Here is a 24,744-nt window from a genome sequence, read left to right on the forward strand (position 1 = left end):
GCTGGAAGATGCTGTCCTTCAGCTCAGTCCACAATGTGCATTAAGGAACATAAAACCATTATCTCCTGTTTCCCCTGAATCCTAAGAACAAGAACTGCAAAACTGCAGCAGGTAAGAAAACAATCCAAGTAGACCGGACTTCTCTCCATCCAAGAACCGGTGGTTCTAGTTTGTCCACAAACTGCACCAGGTGCTGGTTTTTATCTTTCCTTCTCACCCTTTAACAATGAATTCATGGCATCCCATCAAGCCATCTGGCATGCTCATATAATTTCTCTGTACACAGTTTCCAGGGCAGCAAGTTACCACATGAACTCCAGTTCATGCTGGCAGTGCTGTGCCAGAGCCACCATGTTTCCTAAAGCAAGGGACCTTTGCTATACTGCCTCAGGTTTCAGATATTTACAAAGGGAAGTAGAATGCAAGGCTTGGAGGGGTTACTGAGTGGGGTTCATGAAAATTTAATCTTGCAGGTGATTGGGGAAAACACTCTGATGCAAAGAGACTGGAGCAGATGGAGCATATATAAAATATCAGCACTCAAAGATGGGGAATTCTTACTTTCATTCTACTCTGGACAAGAGAATAAGGGGGCAAAAGCATCTGCCATGCATATAAAACCAGAATGACTTAGCCTAGTGAGGGGAGTAGAGGCTTACAGGTTTCCTGTGTTGCTGTAGATTAAGTTCCAATAGGGTGAATACTGGATTATCACACAGTAATGTGAACTGGGTGGGAAGAAGCGTTTGTGACTGGTCATAGGAACCAAGCATGCTGCCATCAAGATCCATATTTTTAATGCCTATTTTCAGTCAGCAGAAATAAACTCCCCTGCAATCATTGGAGCAGCCTGCAGAAAGTCAGGCAGCACAGCAGATAGTGTGCTCCAAGCAGAGTGAACATACCCGAGTCACCTCTCTAAAACCAGACTGTCTATGGTAGGAACTGTTTTTGGAAAACTACAATAACATATGCATTATCTACACTCAGTGCAAAGAGTAAATCAATAAAAATAATGTGACATTATCTTCCAACTGAAAACGCAATTAAATACCAAAAAGGAAGACACCACCATCTAGACAACAGTATGGATTCAAGTCAGATTGAAAAGATCAGCACTGCCTCTGGAAAGTACAGCAAGGCTTCAAAGTAGCAATGGGAATCTTATCTTTTGAAACCGAAAGAAAAACTTTCCAGCCCTGAAACACACCCGTTTCGGTGCTTTCTGCCAATGAAGCTAAGCCAGTCCTACTTTGTGCCATCAAGGAAGATCTCAGTGGAGAAGCAGTATGAATATAGCTGATACCATCAAGAAAGGTAAACCCTACATGTGGAAGACACCAGGCAAGTGACAAGGATCATTAGCAGCTAGAATCATCTCCCCTCACTCCCCAGGAAGGCTTAGCTCTTCACATTAAATTGAACATGGGCTAGATGGTCCTCCCTCCACATCCAGACAATTTCATACCCAGGTTGACCAGTTGTTACTTCTTCATCCCCAAGGAAACAAGGCCCCTGCTTCCTGCATGCCCTCTGTCTGCTGGCTTAGGAATAGAAACAGCGCTCGGGTTCTAATTGAACCTTTACTCCATTGCACAGAGTGCTGCACCAGTCCAACACAGTCAACACTATCTATGGGGGCATGAATAAGTACTAATACCAGCTCACTTCTCACGGGTTAAGGGCCTCTGGCTTTATTTACATGCAAGACAAGCATGTCACTGATTACATGCTGACAGTGCTATGTGTTACTACCCAATGCTGCTGGCTCCGGTCCAAGAGCTAGAACATGCTACTCCGATTCTGACACAAATATCAACAGCTTGGAAACAGAGGTCCAGATGGTTTCATGTCACAAGAGTCACTTTCCATTAAAAAAATTGTAAAATATTGAATGTAAAACATGTATTTAAAAAAGAAACTAGTGGTTATGCCATTCGTTTTTTGAAAGGTTTACTTAACAGCAAATACATATTGTGCCTTTCCTACTTCTTCTGATATAAAAGGCCTTAGTGTTTGTTTTTAATTAAGCTTTTTCTTCATGTGCTTTCCCATATTATGTGCAATATTTACTCTTCACTTCTTTTCACTTGCACCCTTTGTGTTGCAGAACCCCAATGAAACCCTTAGGGCTGCAATTTTAGAAGTTTCACTTACTCCTCCTAGTTGGGGACACAAAAGTCCATCACTCATTACTGCCTTGTGTGATAATTGCTATCCAATAAGTCTCTTCTCTCTCTCACCTAAACAAGTCCTAAAACAGGTACTTTGTCACCTGACAAATCTTGTTTCTCTCATATCGCTAGATCATCACAGCTACAGCAACACTACACTAGTAGCACTATTCAAGTCCTCCAAAGAGCTGGCCAGTGTCCCCCAGCATAGAAGGGAAAGGTGTGGATTTAATATTTCCTCTGTGAAAAACAAGCAGAAATCTTTACAGCATGTTGGTAAGAGGCCATGTTTACACACAAGGAGGGAGAGGCATCCTTTTGTTTTTGATTTTGCTTTGCAGTTCACATTTAATGATCTTCAGTTCAAAATCAGCTATAGTCTACATAAATATATGGTGCACATTTAACCTGGGGAGGAACGTCCTCTGAATGAAAAACATTTACAGTTGCAGCATATTTCTGGTCTAGAATTGTTGTTCCATAAGAGCCAATCTATTTTATGGGGAACTCCAAGCACACAGTGTGTAACCTCCCAGTGCTGTTTCTGCACCTGCAGCTAATACCTCTTCACTGCACTGGTTTGTAGAGAGACCTGTTCTATGTGGAGACGTTCCATTAGTGTGCCAGTACCGTGAAGGTGCTTTGATGAACGTCAAACAACTCTTGTTAACATGCACACCTTTAAGTGACCTAGTAGTTAGCTCTCTGCATTGCACCATGAGAACTTGGGTTTAATGTTTGTTTCTTTACTTCTAGGAAAGGGAAGGAAGCACTGTAGACAGTTTGTTCAGGCCATGCTAGCTGGGGAAAGAGCATTGGGTTGATGTGGAAGAAAGCATGTTTTCGACGCTTGCTAAACAGCATTGCTGATTCTTTCTAGAGAGCATCCCATCCCTGTCTCTCTGGCTGCAAATATGGTGCATGGGGAAGGTCCTTGAGGGTGGCATATGACATCAAGAAAACTTAAGTGTGGGGCTATTTAGTGTTTCCATAGGAGCATACACAACTCTTCTGGGGAATGTAGATGGCCAGAAGCAAGAAACCATATTAGCCTCTCCATCATTATAAATATAGGAAAAAGCAAGTAAAGGACTCGCAGCATGATGCAGCAACAAATTATAAAAAAGGACCCCAGGGCTTCAGGTATCAGTTTCATCAACAAGTCTGATATCTACTTTACAGGGTTAGCAGTCTCAGTGGTGCTATGTAGATTTGTTTGGGAATGACACTATCACTCACGCACAGGTGAAGAGCAAGCTGAATATATTTATCAGTTACCATTAAAACAAAGGCTAAATAAAGCACATTAATGGTGCAACTCCAACCAAACTGTTCTGGGTAATTCAAAGTTAGAGTGATGCCTGGCATCAGACATCACACCCTATGCACAGCGCTATTTAAGGTAAGCCCTGTGGGATCAATTTAAGTTTTGGGAGTCTAGTAAGTGGTCTTTCCCGGAATTGTGACTGAATTGCTGAGTGTACATCTGCTTGCTACTGTGTGTAGGAATACAACAAGTGCCCTCCTAGCTCAAACACAGCAGCCCTACTAATTAGGCCAAAAAAAGCCTCCTCTGGCAGACACTATTGTAACTGTGCAATTTGCTTATGGGTGGATTGGACAGTGAGAGGGCTCACGCTCTAGGTGGGAGGGAAAGATGGGGGAAATGTTCACGTCACAGTTTTGACTCGTTACAAACTTTTAATATTTAAATAAATTATAAGATGGTTAGTTTAGAGAGGGATCCTGAAATGCAGAGGAAAAATCTGCTAGGAACACTACCAGGCTCTCACAGTCCTGTATATGTCCAGGCAACCACAAAGTGGAGGGCAGGACAAGATACAAATGCAGGTCCACAAATACTGCCCTCTATGTGAAGCAGGGACCAATCTGCAGCAGTGTCTTGCTCTTTTGCAGTTAACGCCTTCCCTCCCCCAATGATCCAAGAAATGTAACATTAACATTATTAATCAGAACACTAATAAATAGACACAGGTAACAACAGTCCAGTCATTTAAAGTGGAGGTTGTAGGATGCAGCAGGCACACACCCAAAACTTGTCCGTTTCTTAAAAGGTACAAAAATGAATCTTCTTTCAAGTATTAAAAAAATAAGTTAATTGACATAAAAGGGTCAAAGTGACTAAGGGCCCAGGCAGGTCTTAAGCTTCATTTCCAATGTGCAAAAACAAAATAAGGAGGAAAAAAATAATCAAAACAAACACTGAAGTGTCTCATCAACAAGTCACCCAAACATGGCTCCCACTTGGGGTTTATAAGTCAGACTTCTGTTTGACGATCCCCTCAACACACTTGCCACATCTCACAAAGTCAATATGTTCCAGTGTCAAAACAGTCGCAACAACAAACAAAAAAAACAACAACAACCCGAAATCCATTAGCCTTTCAACTGTGGCCATGAAGACAAGGCCAGCAGTGACTGCCTGTCCAGTGTGTAGCAACATGTGGGGAGATATGGGAGTCTTCCCCACTTTTTCATTCTTTTCTCTCCATAACAATGGCAGAATTCTGAAGAGTATGATGGAAAGAGTCCTCCAATACCCAAGTCTCTGCAAAAGCTACAAGGAGCAGAAGATTTCAGTCGAACAGACTACCTACATTTCTTCGTGTCCATGCATAATGTTTAAATTCAGGTTTCTTTGGTGGGGAGGAAGACTAAAACAATGAAGGTGCTGTTCTGGAACACTGGCGCTATCCTTAGGATGGTTAACTCTTCCACAAGTGCTGCTACAGGCTGCTGTGGTTTTCAGGAAGAGGGTAGCCACTCCTTCCCTTTTATTAAAAATCCTAGTATTGAAAATGGGAGGGGAACATAACTGCAGCAAATCCAGTCTGGTGAAGGGTTACTTCTCTAAAAGATAATAACCTCTTCCTCTGTCCCCAAAGTTTATTCCTCTCCCTCATATTGTAAAAACACAACGGCCCCTTTGTACCAGGCCCTAAGGAGGCTGTGCAGTCTTAGCCTTCGACTTGGTGTGCAGACATGTGGAACTGAGGCCTTTGGAGTTAATCCCAGTTATCAAAAGGCTTCTAGGTGCTTGAAACTGAATCCTTGCGTGCTGTAGGAATCTTATGGTTTCCTCCTCAAGATCTCCTGAGCCAGGTAGTTCTGGCGGACTCAGTGTAGGCCAACTGGACAACACAAACCAGCAGAGGTGGGTGTTAGCTCAGGACCAGTTCAAGCTAAAGCCTTTGGAGAGCATGACCGCTTCTAGGTCCTTGTCCTCCTCCTTTTCTCGTAACCTCTGCTCCTCAAGAAGGGCTACTAGAGAGTCTCTCTGTTCCACCACTTCCAGCATCTCATTCAGGATCCTCTTTTCCTCTGACAGCTCCTCATCTGTCTTTAAGTGATCTGGAGAGAAATCCAAAAGTGTAAGAGCAACCAGGACTGGAAACATGCACATACTCCATAAGAAGTTGTCTCTCTTGACACTCACCTTCCACTGCCATCCTTTCCCGGAGCTCCTGCTGTAATCGGCTCTGCCTGTCTTCCAATTCCAGCTCCCGAGCACTGAATAGAGAAACAAAACAGAAGACTATGTAAGATTTAGGTAGGTTTAGATGTGTTGGCTGGGAGCCAATCCTCATTCAAATCTGGCCAAAGATTATTGGTGCTGAATCATTAACATTTTCCATTTTTTAAGTGTGGAAAAAATGGCTGCATAGGTCCAGAGATGTTCCAAAAGACATTACACAAAGGTACTGGAAGAAAATCTGAGAAGGTAAATAGAGTTGGGAGGATTAAAGTCCCAAGTAGTGGACAGATGGAAAAAAACAGAACTTTGGGGGAGATTCTCTTTTCCATGTAGTTGGGTACCAACCAGCCCAGCTGCTCTCTCACAGTCTTATTCATAGTGTTAATACCTACACTTAAAGTATAAGATAGGGAGAATGGGAAGGAGCAGATACATCTGCAATTTCTGCAGAAGACACAATTTACTTCTTTGCGAGTAGTAGGGCTGAGTGATGAGGGACAGGAAATATACGTGTAGCAAGGATTGTTTTTAGCGACATCTTTCACTGGACCACCTGGATAGTAGGGAGAGGTGCTAGAGAATCTTCCAGGCACAAATTGTTCTTCAGGTCTGGGAAAGAAGCAGATATAGTTTGAGCTAGAAAACAGATAGCTCAAGAGCAGTAAGAAGTGCAGTAGAACAGATAAAAAAAAGAAGTGGACTAAAACTAGACAATAGCTTTATGGCTCATTGCAATCTAGGGGCTACCTCTGCTAACCTCCCTTTACCTCAAGTGTAATAATGACTCTTGAATGATCTTGCTCTGTAACTAATTAGGTTATCTAGTCTACTGCACTTCTCTTGTTTGAAGCCATTGTCTTTGTTCCTACTTTACAGCTACGCACCCCCTGCATTCCCTTAAGTAGATTGAAGGCAGAGTAGAGATGCCCCTTACAGACTAACTGAATCAGAGATGCGTAAGTTTTCATGAGCAAGAGCTCACTTCATCAGATGCAGACTGTTTGTCTTTGTACTTGGAGTTGTATACATGCCACTGTTTTGTTACTCAACTCAAGTCGTCTGCTTCTTTTCCAGACCTGAAGACAGACAATACATGCCCAAAAGCCTGTCTGACCTCTCTCATCTATGCAGCTGCTCCAATAAAAGCTGTCACCAAAATAATCCTTACCTTCTGTGCATGTGCAACTCTCTACACGTTACACTTAAGGTGTGATTAACCAGTTACTTACACATTAAGTTGTGACACAGTTATACATTCAACCAATTGATGGAATGATAAAACAAACAATAAACTACAAAACTGTTCCACAACAAATATGTAATAACTTTGTTAGCTTATTCTAATCTCACTATTAATTGAACATGTGGTCAAACACACTCCTTTGGGGCTGGGAGCACCAACAACTGAGGAGCTAGGGTAAACCACCCGTTGCCAGCCCCACAGTTGACAAGTCTTGCAGAGGCAGTAGCATTCCCAGTGCTGCCCCTGCTGCGAGCCTCTTTAGCTGTGGGGCTTGCAGTGGGGAGAGTGCTGCCCCTTGCAAGCCTCATAAGATGCAAGCCTCATCAGCTGCGGGGCTTACAATGGGGGCAGTGTTATCAGCTGAAAGGCTTACAGCAGAGGCAGTGGGGGAATGCTGCTGCCATTGTGAGCCTCCTCAGGTGTGGGGTTCACACAAGCGGCAGTGTTCTTTCCACTGCCCCTGCTAGGAGCCCCACAGCTGACAACACTGCCCCTGCTGCAAGCCTTACAGTAGGTGTCATTGGCTGTAGGGCTCATAGCCATTGTGATCCTGGGCTCCCCCTGCACCAGCAATAAGGTATGATGGGATCTAAAGCACAATTGCGCAGATCTTGTATTAGATGCACTGCACCTTTACCTACATGGGTACAGAAGCCCTGAAGAAAAACTACTTACCAACTAATGAACATTAAGGTGCCCTACCTCCTCAGACACAGACCCGAGTAGCACTTTGTTACCTATTACCTGTACTCCAGAGCTCACTGAGCTTCTGAAACCCCAGAGTCAACCTGTGCCTGCTCAGAAACTAGTTAGAATTGCATGCAACACATCGTTGGCTATAAATACTGAAGAAGAGCTGCAGCATCTGAGCCCAGATGAAAGGTCATGGGATGTGCCTGAAGACTAAGAGAGGGCTATTTGGGAAATATGTCCAACTAAAAAAGAAGGGGTAGAATGGCAGCCAAGATGGTTACATTCATTACCTTCCTTAAACCAGGAGAATATGTTGACTCATTCTCTCCAAAGACTACCCACCACTAAAATTACAGATCAGAATTTTGGGATAAACTTGTGAGCATGGGGTGCTTTGTATGGGAAATACTTAGGAGGACTGTTACAGGGCCCTAATCTTTAATTCAGTTTCCACACTTTTGGACTGACTCAAATCTTTTGACCTTTTGTACATCATTAGTTCTTTTTCTAGTAGAGGTTTTTCCTAATGTACCCTAGTTATTTATTAGCTGAGAATCTGAGACACTTCTTAATGCATAACATTAGGCAGACTAGGTGTCCTGAACCCCGGACACTGTCTGCTAAATCTTCAGCAAAATCTTGGCTCAATAAGGCCTCCCTCCCTGCCCTTCTCCTGATTTTAACAAGGTGTCTGCTTCTAACTAAGCTCCCCGCTCTTCCCCTTTCCCTTCCTGGAAGATAGTACTACATTTGGCTAGACTGCCAAAATATTATTAGCAGGGAATTTCAACGACTTTGTAGATTGCACCTGGAAGATAAGTCAAGTGTTATTTTCCAGGAAGAGAGAGGTGCGAAGGAAGGTTTGACCATAAGGGGACATCTAAAGTAGTAAAATAGGATACACCTGCATAGGTACCCATATGTTAACTGGTTTTACTCATATGGTAACTGATTTTCTTAAGCTGACATTAGAATCTGATTTTTTAATAGATATTCAATGTATAGCAGGTTAAAAAAAAAAGTAATTTTTCAGATATGTAACCCCTGAGCACTTACCCTCTGCTAGCCAGTCTGATCAACCAGCTAACAATGATTAAAGGTTCTCTAGTTATACTTGCTGGGCACATCTACACATTCATTAATGAGCTGTAATTACAGTGCATTTAGTTAGTATCTGTAATGACAAATACTGACTTAACGTGCTGTAATTGACACTACAGTGCATTAGCTCAGAGGCACTTTTTTGTGATGCTACTGTGCATTAGCACAGACTTTCCCCACTGTGCTAATGCGCAGTATAATTAGTCTTCTGTGCATTAAGTGTCTTGTGTAGAGGCACCCACTTTGTCATTTCTTTAAGCTTAGTAAGTACTATGTGCAGTAAACCAGGGAGGAAGTTGAGCAGTGCAGGGCTGGGGCCCAGTGAACCCAGCTGCTCACAACATGTTACTGGCCTCCTGGCAACATAGAGAAGATAGTGCCAGAAGCAGGCCCTCCAGCACTAGTTGTGTATAATGTCATCTTTGAAGCTGTACTACACACTGTGAAGAAAGCCCTTGTTCACTCACAAGATCATCAGCTCCGATTCATAGCGAACCAAGGCATTCTTTTCTTGCACCAACTTGAACCACTCCTGCATCAGCTTTGGATCGTCCTTCTTCCCCATGCCTGCAAAGACAAAAACTTCTTAAGCATCCAGCTGATGTCCTGACATCCCTATGAGCCCAAGAGGCAGGAACACAAATGGGGGCAAACTGTGCAAAGAAAGCCAAGCAAGATGCTGCCAGAGCACTCCCAAGCCGGGTCCATTTAGTTTGCCCACAGCACACAAAGAGGAGGGCACAGAACTGTGGAAGTCACCTCTTAAAGAATTCTCTCCTCCTTGGATCAATATTTCCTGAATCCCTTTTACCACTGCTCTCTTGTCTTCCCACTATCCCAAATCCATCATTTTATGACTCGTGTCTACTTCACTTTCATTTGATGAACTTCGCTAACGTTTCCAGTTCTCAAGCAGTTTACTGTGTGCTGACTGGTAGATCTCCATCCCTACGATTGTAGCCTTTTGATGTACTTTTCCTTTCCTCAACCACATAAATTGAATCAGTGCCCTTTTGTCATCGTCTAATGAAAAACTTTCTTTTCACTGGCTTCTCCATTAGATGTTTTTCCCATATATCTCTGCCCCTTTTGGGAAGTCTTCTGTGTGTGCAATCTATTAACAACAGTCCACAGTATCCTATAAGTAAGTTTCCCGCTACAGTATTACTTATCAGTATTAGAATGAGACACACTGAAGCCTACCTATACTTGCTAATGTAAAAAGGGGTAGGAGGAAAAGAGTGCTGGGCCTTGATGACCCAACTTACTTCTCATTTTCTTAAATGTACTTTATCTCAAAAGGAACAACCTGCCCTTATCCAATAGCCTACTGACAAAACTCCACTTTTGTCAAGAGCTATGCAGATTGAATTGCTATACTACGGTTCCTTAAAGTCTCTGCAATGAGTTAGGTGCGTGTCAAACCCAAGAGTACACTCCTTCAAGGCAATTCCTATTTTGGGCCTTTGATTCAGCCATGAACCATGTACAGATGGATCCCTATGACTGCATGCAACCTCACTTTGGTTGTAGTGGTCTGCCTGTCTGCCTGCCTGCATGGAAGTTGTTGAAGGTTTGGGGCTTTAAAGATGAGTACTAGGATGTAGGGATTTAATTGACAGCTCTGACTAATTAGATGTTATAGACACAGAACATCCATGTTAAAAGCAGCTTCTCTTGGCTTTAAAGGCAGTCTGTTTAATGTGCTAGAAACAACCAAGCAGCAAGTTTTCTATTCTAATACCAAATCCTGCAAAAACTGGACATACATCTCACTCCAATGGCCAGTGAACATAATCTGTGGCCCTCCTCCATCCCTAACTCCAATGTTCCCTTGGAGCCAAACAGTAAGGTCCTGTACATCCTGCTAAGCAGTTGTGAGGCTGTTGCATAGCTTAGTAATACCTGCAGCTGAAATACAGAGTCCGTGAACCCTTAGGAAATGCTGCCCCTCATCCACACCCACCCACAACAGACTCTGGCTCTCTGGATTTTATACCAGTCTGTTGCTCAGTTCTAAGCATTCCTTTCTGAGCATCTCTGCACAATATGCCCACCTGGCCATGGGAGAGGGGAATTTATACATGCAGATATCCAGTTCGGGGGAGCCATGAAAGCACTGGGAAATCTCCCCACCCTTTCCAGTGCCAGGATATAAAGAAAATAAAAATCTCTAAGAAACAGCCAAATACACATTGCTACTGCCCTGTGAAATAGATTGATTTTTGTTTTAAATAGCCAATGAGCACAGGAATGTGGGAGGGGTGGGGAGGGAGGGTGGACAATCAATGTGAGAGAGCACTATGAAAAGCAGAGTAAGTGGTTCGCAAAAAATTACACCATGATCACATCCCAACCCCTTCCCCCATGCCTTGGCAATGGAAACTCTATGGCAAATTCCATTTGGGACAAATTCAAGAACGCACTCGCAAGACACGGATTATGGAAGACTGGTTGGTTGGCTATTAAAACTCAGGGATATTTTGCAAACCAGTCTTTGTAAGGACACAGTATTCCTTTAATCCATCCATACAAATTAATAAGCCTGTTAATGAAGGAGATTCTCTTCTCTCACCCCCATCTCCCAGACACCCTTCATGAAGAATAGAGAAAAATCAAATACACCAAATGAAAACAGGAGCTTTGCAGTGTGACGCTGCTGCAGCCGCGATTGTAAATCAGTGTGCCTTGGACTTTGAGACATCTCTCCCCACAACTTAAAACAGAAAAAGGGATACTGTACCTTTAAGAAATTGCCATGTATTCATACAAGCTTGTTACAAGATTTCTACTGAGAAGATTAATTGAAGGAAAGAAAGAAAGGCCTTTGGGAGTTGGGTTGGTTTCTTCAGTCACTAGCTGACTAGTGCTGCTATGACAATTCAGCTGAGGCTGAGGGGCATGGGGTTTGCATGAGGTTACATTACCTTCGTGGGCACAGCAAGGGCAGAAGGAGAGAGGTCTACGACGTGGTGTCCCGGCATTGGGCTCAACTTCAAAAGGAGCAAACGAGGAAGAGGAAAACAGGGGAGAGGAAGAGGAAATTGGAAGTGGAGAGGAAGGGGGGAAGGGGTGAAATAAAAGACAAGCAGAGGACAAAAAGCATAAAAGAGTGAGAAAGAAAGGAAACAACAAGAAGAAAAGAAACGAAAATACGAGAAATGGAGAAGCAGAAACAAGGGAAACAATCTACAGATGAATAAAATCCCTCACTGGCACAGATAACGGACAAAAGCAGACTGAGGCACTGGGGAAAACTTACTGAGCTACGTATCTTCCTGGAGACAGATTACTTTTGAGTTTTTCCTTATTCATTGCATACTTTCAGTTGCATTGTCTTAACTCTAATACCATGCCATATAGATGAGATTCCAGGAAACCAAAGTGAGGATAGGTGATTAATTACCTTCGGCAACATTAGTTTCTTAAGTGAAGTTACAAAAAGTCCCACTTGTATCTGTATGGTACCAACACTAAACAGCAACCCTACCTTAAAGATTTATCATGGCCATAAGTTTATCACAACAGCTTCTACTGGTGGTGAAAACGTTCCTTTTTTAATGGAACAGAGGTCCCTGAGATATAGGGCTGTGAAGGGAAAATTTGGTTAATATATGTGGGATGTGGCATGTGAGAAGCTGTTGGCTAGGATACTCTGTCTCAAACATTGGTAAGCACATGTATTTGTTAGTCTATCAGCATTTAGAATCAGAAACAATACCTAAATGGGCAAAAAATGACACATTTCAGTATGTGGGGGGGGAAAAGGTAAGGTCACCCAAAACTCATTTTAGCAGTTTGTAACAATAAAAAGCCAGATTATTTTCCCCCTATCAGCCACTGACATGCAATTCTATTCCACCCTGCTTGAATCCCTGAAAATACGTTAATGTATTAATGTAACAACTTCCATAACATGCTAACACTTTAGCCTTAAGTCTCAGTCACAGAAAAGGAGCAGAAAGTGGCAGACTAGTCCATCTTCTGTGTTCACTGTTTTTCAAGGACTTGAACCAGGGTGTAAAAGGAGCCAAAACTTGAAAAGTCAGCATTCCAATTCCCACCTCACAAAGTGAGGCAACGGCACAGGTCTCTGAGGCCTGTTACACTGAATCCTGCATTGGTAATGGTAGCATAGATAACACAGTAAGTCTTTTTCCTCTTTTCTATTGTTATCTGATGTAAGATAAACATGTGTCTTGTACAGAAGAGCTCAACTACTTGAACACTGAGAATCCACTTTTCAGCAGCACTCAACATTATAGGGACTAGGACATGTCCACCAGTAATCACTGACATTTCTGAAAGTAACACAGGTGACCACCTGCAACAAGAAGGTGAAGTCCCTGGATGCCAGAGCTGGTGGTGTATGCCACTTGCTACTCAGAATGTACAGCTGTAGTTAAAAAAGGAAGGAACACCTGTGTCAGTGGAAGGCATGATTCATCTGATGAGAAGAATGCATAATGCACAGACATCCACAGAACTCTGGTTGTATGATCGAGAGTACAGCCCCAGAATACCACCGAACTGGGCATAGTTTCAGAAGGGACCATCACAGAACTACAGCAGCACATAGAGGCAGTACATCAGCTTGCAATCCTGTGGCTGAGCAGCATGGTTCTCAAACACAGGAAAAAACTTTTGCACTGGGAGTAGGAGGGGTGACATCAAGGAGGGGTTCCACAACTGGCTGCATGATAATTACAGCTAAAGCATCAGATCAGCCTTCAATGACATTCATATTCTCAAACACTTCTTTTCAGTCATTTAGACCTTACTTAAAAATTACATTTGCACTGAAATCTCCTAGGGCTCATCTACAAGTGCCTTTTTGGAGTTAAGATTAAAGTGGATTCACCTAAACCACATAAAGACACCTCTAGTGCAGATGAAGAGGACCCCCTCTCCCTACCCCAGGAGTTGGTGCAGAATAGTCATTGTACTTTACAGCCAGACCCCATCTTACTTTCAGTTCCCTGGGTGGAAAAATCTTGACACTTGTTTTTCAGTTAACAAGTCTTTTTTTTTTTTTTTTTGAGAAATCCTCAAGCAATCAATGTAACAAAATGTTTACACTTTGGAGAGAGATTTTTTCAGAGACAGAGAGAGAGAGAGCGTGTATGCACGTACACACACATACAGGAGGGCAGTCTCATAAGAAATGCAGCTCTGTTTACTTCATTATTAGTGGTTCTGTAGGCCTGAATATAAAAATAATGATCTGCCTTGTTTGATTTAGAAAGAAGCACTCTAGAAGTATCTGTAACATACACACCATCTGAATTCTACCTCCTCACTCAAATCCCTGCCAGAAGGCTATTTCTGTAAGGAGTCAGAGTGCTAAGCAATATCTGTCTCTATACAGAAATATTCTAAATTACCATTACTATGAATCTATGAATCTATGAATCTATGAAAACCATACCGGTATTTTCTTGCTTGAATTTTCTCTTTTACATTGAGAGTTTGCTGGGCAAAACAATTTTTTATGGGTCTAACAGAGCATTGAGCACAGTGCTGAATGAGTCAAAACGTGCAGCAAATTATGCTGTGAGAATGTTTCCAGTTACAGATGCTAGGAAGATACTATGTCACTTACAGGTGAGTGCAGAATTGTTCCAAGGCAGAAGTTCCCAAACGTTTTCTTATTGTGCATTCCCTTCCAGATTTACCAGTTGCCTGTATACCCCTACTCTACTATCATACATTTTATATTTTAATCCCTTAAATGATAATTATTATACTGAAAATTAAATCCACCATTTACACAATTTATCCTGCATACCCCACCAGAGATGTCTTGCATATTCCCAGGGGTACGCATACCACAGTTTGGGAATCCCTGTTCTAAGATGACAAGGAGTTCCCAAAGTGGCCACCAGAGACAGCCTAAAATTGTATTTACTTTGACTGTCTTACACAAAAATCAATCAGACCTGGCCTGATATGCAATCTGATTAGACTTAACCATGTGTGCACAACTGTAGGCTAGTAAGTGTTTTCACCACTGGAGCACCAAACAGTGAGATATCAGGAGTGGGTATAAACACTAGTCTCCTGAAAACACCATGGAACATATTCATCTAGCAAGAATGAAATGCAACTACTGTTTTGCACCTACAGTATGTTCAAACTGCAGCCTTTTTCTTATCCCAGGTATAAACATATTTCAATACATAACCATACCTGATAATGTATCGAAGTGGCAAAGTTACAGCGTTTCTGGAAAACCTGAATCTCCTGATTTTTGCACAACCAAAACTCTCACACCAGGCCTTTTTAAAAAAAATGCAATACATGTTGTATTATGTGCTGAATGCCACAAATTGCAAAGGGCAATATAAACTGCATTCCTTCCCAGGTTGAAAACTTACCTTTTAATATTTCAAAATGCCAAAAGTGTGCCAGTCTTCATGTCCCAGTAAATGCCATGAGCTAGTCACAATTTTTATAAAAACCAGAGGTTCGGGAACAGCGCACCCAAACAATGCTAATGGGGAATATGAATATAATGTTAAAAGCCTCTTCAGTAAGACAGTGCTGCAAAAATGCTGATGCCCACCTGCTAACTGAGCACTGGCACAAAAGTGTTTAATACACACTGATCTATCACCCTGATGTGGTATACACAATGCTGTCAAAAAAGGATTGTGTACACACCTTTACAAAACTCTCATCTCCCTCTTGGTGTCCGCATGACTCTCAAGGACTCTCCATATTCCATGTCTCACTTCTCTTTTAAAGGATCTTCTTTCCTCCTGATAGGTTTGGTCCTAGCTTCAACATTTTCCCAGGAACTCCCCACCACCCCAAAAAGGCAGTCTCACCTGCATTTGGCTCCATCACTACTTGCACTGTTCCTTCTTCCCCACCTAAAATTTAGCTTGACTCCTTTTCTCAACTCCCATTTCACACCAGAACCACTGTCCCAGCCTCAGTGTTTCTTCCTATGTCACCCTTCTTTCCACACCCACAAACCATAGCCTTTACTGACTCTGCTGCTCCCCTGCTGACTCAGATTCCCTCCTAAAAGCACCTGCAGCCCTATCCAACTGCATCAGGGTAGGAATGAACCCTCTCTCCTTGGTAGCCTCTTCACTTTTTGGAATGCCTAACATTTCATCCTCCTGAAAAAGATCCCCTGGGCTCAGATGTAATGAATGATTGAAATCGGCTCCAGACTTTTTATTAAAATAAACGTGTCGATGCTAGAGAGTACAGAAGTGTATTCCCTGGCCCGTACTGCAGCAAACTACATAGCACTACTGCAAAGAATTATTATTGCACTGTTTGTAAGATACCTACCATGGTGTTGTACTGCACAATATGATATTACACTGAACAGTACTGAGAGGCATTATTATACTGAACAAAACCATACAGCAGCTTGCACAACTCTGCTGTCCCTCCTCTACTCAGGCACAACATCAACATTCTCCTCATATTCACTGATTCTGGTGAGCACTGAAATGCTGGCAAACAGATTCACAACTGGACGTTTAAATCAAGATAATTTGATTTTTTAAAAAGGAAAATATTTGCATTATTCCAGGAGAAAAACAATTTTCCATTGATCATCACAAACACCAAATGTATTCTTCAGGTGGATCCCTTTAAGAAAAGGCCTCAACAGCTATTTAAGAAGACTATCAGGAACAAGTTAATTTGATAAATCGAGAAAAAAAACACATCCCTTTATCAAAGTGATTCTTTTAGGTAGTTCACTTATCCACATTTAAATTCTGAGAAGTATAATGTTTGAAAGCTAGAATTATTTACTTAAAAGCTCAGATTCCCATGGCCTATGCTTAAACACAGTGCTGGGCAGACTATAAGCTCTCTAGAAAGCAAAGCAAACCACATTATGTTCTGGCTTACCAAATGGTACTGAAGATTTTACGATTTGTCCTTACCTGCACTTGTTACATCTCCTACCACCCTCCACCCATTTGCCTTGTTGTTTCTCTCAAGGTCATCATCTTCCCTCATCATACATAGCCCAGCTTCCACATGTGTGGCTGACACAGCTAGGCCCTATCTAGGTAAGAAAAAATCACAACCTCCTTGCTAGAAAGGTACTAAGACCATTTCCCTAAGCAGTGCAGGGCCAATGGGACCAAGACACTTGGCTGATAAATGTAAAAAAAAAATCCACCCATCTTTAAACAAATTTCATACAGTGTAATGCTGGTGAAAAGTCCCATAATAGTCAGGTTTAGAAAATGATTTTTTCTCCCTCCCCACAGCATGGAAATAGAGCAGGCAGTGGAAATGTAAGCCTCCTCTACTCTCCTGCAAATGAGATACAATCTGGAAGTATCTAAAGATAAGAGGGAAGCTCCATTTCTATAGTCTTTGGCCTGTCCACTGGGGCTACCATAAGGGTACTTATTGGAGCAGTCTGTGCGCTAAAAAATGGAACAAGATGTATGAATTTTTTCACATCACCAAAAGCCCACTGATGGCAATACCATTTTGTCACTATGAACCTGAATTGGAAAAAATAGGTCTTTAAATTAGTCTGCAAACTGATAGTTCCATATATGAGTTGATTGCTTCAGCCAACTATCAGCTAGGTAGGTACAAATCTCTGTGTTGGAAAAATTATCCACTAACTGCTAAAACACTGTCTTTGTTCCTGAAATCCATACTATAACTTAAGAGTTTACCTAGGAGTTGAACTGAGGACACATCTGCTCATAAATATGTTACAGCAAGAACAATTTTAGAGTTACCCATTTTATATACATTTATATATTTACATGTTTTATGTATATTAATACCTTTACATTTGCAAGCACCTGCAAGCCATATTACAAGTCATTTTCCTATAACAAACTACTTTGTGACAACATTATACACAAAAATAACTCCTGGCTTATGTCAACTTTCCCTTCTGTTTCTCTTTTACACTCTGAATCTATTCCTCCAAGTCATGCACTGTTGGAAGGACAAAGCCCCACACTGGTTTCCTCCCGTCTCTGCTGTAAGATGCTGTTTCATAAACCCAGGAGAAGCAGCAAGCATGATTAAACAAGAATGAAGAAAGCACAATGAAAAACCTGTGTGGGGCAGCACCTCAATTCCTAAATTAACCTGACCACCAAATGCAGCACTCCCATTCTGCACAAGCCTCATGCAGTAGGAGTTGAGCTGATTTCCACAGACAGTGGTGAGCCTCTGCAACTCACACCACTTCAAACAGATACACCTCAAGCCAAATGGGACCAGATCCTTTGTGAAGTGCTGCTTTGTGACCAAGGAATTAGGTTTGCATCCTGCTGGCTAACCAAGGTGGTTTGGCAATAAGTGAAAAGCAGTTCTGGGCAAAACATTCAGGTCTGAGGCTAACCTCAGGATCCTCCACAAAGCTGTGTTAACACTTGGGCCTTGTTGGGAAGTGAGCAAGTGATATTTTAAAAATTATTTCATCTCAACTTCTTTCTTTTAGCAGTCAGACTCAGGTCATTATTTTCATCTTGAAACCTGAGATAGAACCCAGGATCTTTCTAAATTAGAACAGCAAAAAAATCCTGTGTATTGATCAAAGGAGGTCTTTGATGTTCAGCCCTGCTTAACTGAGGTACTAAAAAATAAACCCTTCTATTTCAATATGCGAGGAACTGATCAACAACAGATTTGTAAAAGTATGTGGAGGTAAAGAGTCACCTCTTCCACTGTGAAGTAGGTCTAGGAAAAGTGATCCCTGCCTATACATCCAAAGTTCACAGAGAGCTGGGAACAAAACTTCTGTCCTATACCATTTCCAATACTCCCTCACAAATGCAGCATCCAGAGGGCTGGACTGAAACTTACTGGAAAAAATTGCATTAAAAAAAGAGAAAGGGCAGCTGGAATACTATGAAATGGAGCACTATGTAAAATACATCCATGGTTATACTTAGAGCAGAGGAGATGAAAAGGATTAAAAGGAAAATCCAGGGAAAGAAACTGTTAAAGCAAAAAAAGGGACAATGCACCCATCCAGATGAGGTTTTGTAACCTCCTATCAGAACTCCCGGCAACTGTCAAAAACCAAAACAGATTGGTTCTGCAAATTCTTCAACTGCTCCTGCTTTTCTAAACTGGCACACTGTGTTTGCATTTGTGAGTTAAAAAGGGGATACCCCTTCCTAATCAGGGATGTGGCCGCAGGCAGAAGGATAAAGGATGACAGGATTCTTTACCTGAGGTGGCTATCCAACATTATTTTGAAGCTCTATCTACTACTTATCAAGCCCCTTTCTTTACTTCAACCCTGTAGTGAAGGGAACATGCTGCCAAATGACCTGAGAACCAAAAGGAATGAAAATAAGAGGAAACTTTTTTATCTGACAATAACACTCAGTAAGAGTAGCATTACATAAAGCAGTCCCTGTTTCAACAGGTTTGACCAGTAAAATTGAATTTTTTTAAAGCAGATTAAAGGAGGGAGGCACACACCCGGAAAAGAATGAAAAGGCTAGGAAAGGAGACTGAGACTGGGACCAGGGTAGGAATGAAAGATGGATTGGATGAGGGACCTAGAAGGGACACTGGGAAATAACTGAACAAGTAAACTGGGGCTGGGAGTTTGAAGGAATGAGACTAGAATTTGTTAAGCAATGAGACTGGGACTGAGATGAGAAGCCTGAGGAAGGGAAACGGGGACTGGGTAGTTGAAGAAATGCAAATAGGTTAAAGAGCCATTGGTAGGAAAGAGAGAGGAATGAGAGATCAGAGGAGGTGGGGAGAAAGGGATCGCATTTTCATAGACATAGGCTTCATAGACATTAGGGCTGGAAGGGACCTCAGAAGATCGAGTCCAGCCCCCTGCCCCAGGGGCAGGAAGTCAGCAGGGATCATAGGATCCCATGAAGATAAACCTCCAGATGCCTTTTGAAGGCATTCAGAGTGGGTGCTTGAACCACCTCCAGTGGCAATCTATTCCAAATCTTGGGAGCTCAGACAGTAAAGAAGTTCTTCCTTATGTCCAGCCTGAAACAGTCATGGACGAGTTTGTGACTGTTTCACCTTGTCATCCCTTGGGGCAGTTTAGTGAACAGACGTTCCCCCAGATCCTGGTAAGCACCCCTGATGAACATATATGTGGACACCAGATCACCCCTGAGCCTACGCTTTTCCAGGCTAAAGAGCCCCATGGCTCTCAGCCTCTCTTCATAAGGCCTGCTTTCCTGACCTGATCATGTGCGTGGCTCTTCTCTGCACCCTCTCAAGCGTCTCCACATCCTTTTTGAATACTGGAGCCCAAAACTGGATGCAGTACTCCAGCTGCAGCCTCACCAAGACCGAGTAAAACGGGAGGATGACATCCTGGGATTTACTTGAGAAGCATCTGTGGATACAAGCAAGCATCTTGCTTGCTTTACTAGCAGCAGTATCACATTGCAGGCTTATGTTCATCATGACCCCCAAGTCCCTTTCATCCATAATGCTAGCCAGCGTAGCACTGCCAAGCCTGTAAGGGTCCTGCAGGTTTTTCTTCCTAAGGTGGAGAACTTTACATTTTTCAGTGTTAAACACCATCAGGTTCTTGTTCATCCAGTTCTTGAGCCTGTCAAGGTCAGCCTGGATCACCCTCCTGTCTTCAGGTGTGGACGCTTTACGGCAGTTTGGTGTCATCAGCAAACTTGGCCAGTCTGTTTCTGATACCAATGTCCACATTATTAATGAAGATGTTAAATAGTATAGGCCCAAGGACAGAGCCCTGGGGGACCTCACTGGTCACAGGGCAACATGAAGATTGACTTCTGTCAACCATCACCCTCTGGATACTACCACAGAGCCAATTCCCCAGCCAGTGGATTGTGGTGAGGCCGAGGCTGCAGTTAGCCAGTTTTGCCAAGAGGTGATTGTGGGATACCAGATCGAAGGCTTTTTCAAAGTCAAGATATATGACATCAGTCTCTTCTCCTTCGTCCAGGTGATGGGTCACCTGCTCATAGAAGGAAATGAGATTGGTCAAGCAAGACCTACCCACAACAAACCCGTGCTGGCTATCCTTCAGGATGTTGCCATCAGCCAATCTGTTAAGAATGGCCTCTTTGATAATCTTTTCTAAGACCTTCCCCGGGATAGAGGTCAGACTGATGGGCCTATAGTTTGCTGGATCCACTTTCCTCCCTTTCTTGAAGATAGACATGACATTGGCCTTTTTCCAATCTTCGGGCACTTCACCAGAGCGCCAGGAGTTCTCGAATATCCGTGCCAGGGGCTGAGCTCTGATGCTAGCCAGCTCCTTGAGTGCCCTGCGGTGTAAACTGTCAGGGCCGGCTGACTTGAAGGTGTCCAGCCTTTCAAGATGTTCCTTCATGCGGTCAGCATTGATGGAGGCTAAGGAATCTCCCTCACCCAGGCCTCCCTGTCCTGTAATGGGCAGGGGTGTCCTGTGGGACTGGTGAAAAACCAATTTTGGAGTGAATGGACGCAAAAGCCTGTGGCTACTGAAGACACTTCCCTCCCACGTCAAGATTCCAGTCTCACTACTGCTGGGCTGTCTGCAAATACCTCTGAAAAACATTGACCAAATATCCCATCTATCTCTAGCACTGATCTACATCCAAGATGACAACCTGGGATTGCTTGAAATTATACCATTAGCTCGAGTGGTAGAAGTCTGTATAGTGGACCTGTAGCTCTGTTAATCACCTGTGTAGGGATCAAGATGATGTGGTGTGAAGACTTTCTGGGGTTTTTTTTCAATTTTCTTTAACCTCCCCCCCAAATAAATGACAAACAAAAATGATGTTAAATGAACATTAAAACTGTAAAGTAAAAAACTGAAAAAATTGGGACATGCCAAAATTAAGGTTGTCTGTGCAACTTTAATCTGGCTGATTTGTGTATATGCATTATGACAAAGACATAAATGCAGACTGTATCAGGGCTTACAAAACCCCTCATTAATTCAATGCACAGGATGGAGCTGCTCTGGAATGACTAAGGTCTACTTCACGGCTGCAGAAGTTGGAAGTTGTGTAGTGAATGAGCCAGGGAACTGGAGAAAAAGAAAGTATGTTAGTAGTTCCTGGAACAGTTTGTATTCACAGCCAGAAGAGATGAAGGCTGACCTGGAGAACTGAATGTGATACCAACCTCTGACGCAGAGTTCCTGTGTGATGCTAAGAAAAATAACTAAAACTTTTCACAGGATGATGCTCAGTTTTTGCATGCCTGAGGTCTGATCTGCACAAGGGCTGAACACTTTCAGATAACTGAAGTCAATCAGAGCTGTCCTTTGAACAAGGAGAGTGCCATATAACCCAACATTCTCTGAAACCATCAGTTGCTAGAAATCTCAAATTGTGCACCCAAAATTGAAAGATCCTTTGAAAACTTTAGTTGTGCTGTGCTTTATTTCCCCTCTGCAAAATGGATTATTACCACCCCTTCACTTCACAGAGTTGTAAATTCATACAGATACCATAGGAAAATAAAAACTTAGCAATTCTTCAAAGAAAAGCTTCAGTAATTTTCACTATGTGGGTCCACATATGGAATGATGAGAAAACAAATGATTGAATAGCTACTCGTAAAGTGAATGTTGTTCATGTTTTGCATGGAATGAGGCTGGGGTCCCGTGATCTGACAGTTAAAATTTGAAACTATGTATACACAAGAGGCTGAATTAAGGTTGAACAAGCTGCTATAACTTTGATATTTTCTATCTTCTAGTGCCTCACTTCGACATCTTTAAAACATTATTTTAGTACAGCTTTCTGCTTAATACAGTATATATATATATAGGAACAGCTGCCTACCACTGAAATGCACCATCTGTTTAACAGCAACAATACATGACATTTTAGAACAGGACGTGAAGAATGCAGTATCTAAATAAAGTGACAGTGACCATCTAGGGTAACAGAATGGAATGAAACAAACTGGAATTCAAACAGGAACCCAGGGTTAGCAATGAAAGTTGCTACATGATTCATTATGTCTTACTGAAAAGTAACTCAGTGACCACGTCTATACGAGACGCTGACTGCGCAGTCATTACCAGAGTTACTGCACAGTCGTGTCGAGGAACGGCTCTGGGCAATAGTCACGGGCTAATGTGCAGTCAGTGTCATGTAGATGCAGCCAGTGTCACTAAAGTTAAATCAGTAAAGTGTCTTAATTATAGTAAGAGGTTTAACATTTAAAATTCAATTTATTAGGTTTTTTTGTTAGCAATTTTCATTTTCTACCTGGGGACGGCTTCAGTGGTCTCACCTGTTCCTCTGAGCTGGGTTTAGGTGTCAGAGGCAGATTTCCTACAAAGTTATCATTAATCCAGGTAGGAGCCCTAGCTATTAATAATTTTCTGCAGGACAAGAGAGCCCCATTCTAAGAACTGACAATCAGAATGGCAGACTGCTACATCTATGTGGTGCTCATGTGACTTCAGTGTCCCTTAATAGAGATACAGTGGCCCACCCTCACCTGGACTGAGGCTTAAATTCACTGTTAAACTGGAACAATAGAGAAGATGAGTTTCTTCCATAAGCTTCAAAACTACACATCTCTTTCTGGCATTAAGTGTTCTGGCAGCCCCCAAAACAAGCGTAAAACAAATTACAAAGGTAACAAAAACTAAACTATAAATCCATATAGCCCAGCAGGTTGTACTGATTCACTGCATTTAAAGGGATACTGCCTGGTACTGCATTTCGGCCTACTTTTAATTGTCAAGGAAAAATATTTCAAGATGTAATATGAATGTCATGATTTATTAACCAAGAACATTCCCATGGAGTATTAAAAACTCAAACAAAGCAGACTTGTAGCACACAGAGTAAAACTGACTATAAATAGAAAATAAAAAGAAACAGTATAGTTCAGGGGTTGGCAACCCCTAGCCCGTGCGCCAGTGTGGCATGTGAAGACATTTTGGTTGACATACGTGCCTTGGTGTGGACAGCAGGGAACCTGCAAGGGGCCTGATCCTTGTTGTGACAGCACAGCCCTGGTTCCTTCCCTGCCGTCTATTCCAAGGTATGTGTTCTCCCACTGCCAGCAACAAGCTGGGCCAGAGCTCTGTTCAGCTACTTGCAGCTTCCCTGCTGCCTGCTGGCCAGCAGCCTGCTTCCCTGCCCCATGGCCAGCAGCAGGAGTCTGCCCAAAGCCCAGGTTTGTTGTGGCAAGCAGCTGGGAGGATGCAAGCAGCTGTACCAAAGTCTGTGGAGCCCTGGCCTGGCTCAATGCTGATGGCAGGTGCGCGCATGCTTCGGGTCAGACAACGGGGAAGGAGGTGCAGGTGGGGCTGCACTGGCACAAGGATCGGGCCCCTTGCATGTTCGCTGCCATCCAATCCTGGCACATCAACTTCTTCCAAGTTGAGGTTGTGGCTGTTTCTGACACTCTAACCAAAAACATTGCTAACCCCTGGTTTAGTATGACTGACCAAGCTGAGAGAAATACAAAAACCAAACAAGCAGAAACTGTGAAAAGTAAATTGGGTTTTTATTTTAATAATTTGAAATTTTGTAGCACAAAAATTAATTTTTTAAATGACAGTGTCCCTTTAAATGATTAATAACCGCATTGCTTTTAATGTTTTTAGCCATCATTAGTGATCTTGATGGGACTGTTGTCTCTATGTAGAGACAGAGGCATTAGGAGGAAGAGAAGGATAGGAGGTACTGTGGAGACAGCATTAGACAGGAGTAAGGATCTGTTAAGTGTACTCAGCATCAACCCTTTTACAGCTCCTACTGACCACACAGGATGGTGCAGGGACAGAACTGATAGATCTGGGGGCTCTTCAAAATCTCTCAGTATATGATATTTCAGAAAAGGAAGACAGAGACTGATGTAATAAATGAAATATAGGGCTCCATGGAGAGAGAGCTGCATGAAAATCAACTCAAAGGATTTGGATAACAACCTAGGGTAAGAAAAGGGAGGGTGGGGGGAAACCTTATGCATTGATACTTGAATATGGATGATGATTTTTTTCCCCAAAGGCATGGTGTATGATGGTAGACTGGAATTATTCTCAGTGGCTAGCCAGTCACATTATGGGATAGGGAAGCTAAGGCTGGGGGGAC

The 24,744-nt window shown here is 42.5% G+C and overlaps 1 protein-coding gene across 2 annotated transcripts in view; it reads right to left on the reverse strand.

Annotated features, from left to right (window-relative positions):
- Positions 1–2,475: 2,475 nt before the first annotated feature.
- The window catches only part of MICAL3 (microtubule associated monooxygenase, calponin and LIM domain containing 3), a 164,534-nt gene continuing 142,265 nt past the window's right edge, over positions 2,476–24,744 (reverse strand). For both annotated transcript variants that reach the window (XM_019515564.1, XM_019515561.1), the window contains 3 exons: positions 9,175–9,274; positions 5,632–5,705; positions 2,476–5,546 (listed from right to left, as the gene is read on the reverse strand). In XM_019515564.1, the coding sequence (XP_019371109.1) occupies positions 5,362–5,546; positions 5,632–5,705; positions 9,175–9,274 (359 nt within the window). In that variant the 3' untranslated portion in view covers positions 2,476–5,361. The remainder of the gene's footprint in view (positions 5,547–5,631; positions 5,706–9,174; positions 9,275–24,744) is intronic.

Source organism: Gavialis gangeticus, unplaced genomic scaffold (genome assembly GCF_001723915.1).
Source record: "Gavialis gangeticus isolate Ggan-Ray unplaced genomic scaffold, GavGan_comp1, whole genome shotgun sequence".
Lineage (NCBI taxonomy): Eukaryota > Metazoa > Chordata > Crocodylia > Gavialidae > Gavialis > Gavialis gangeticus.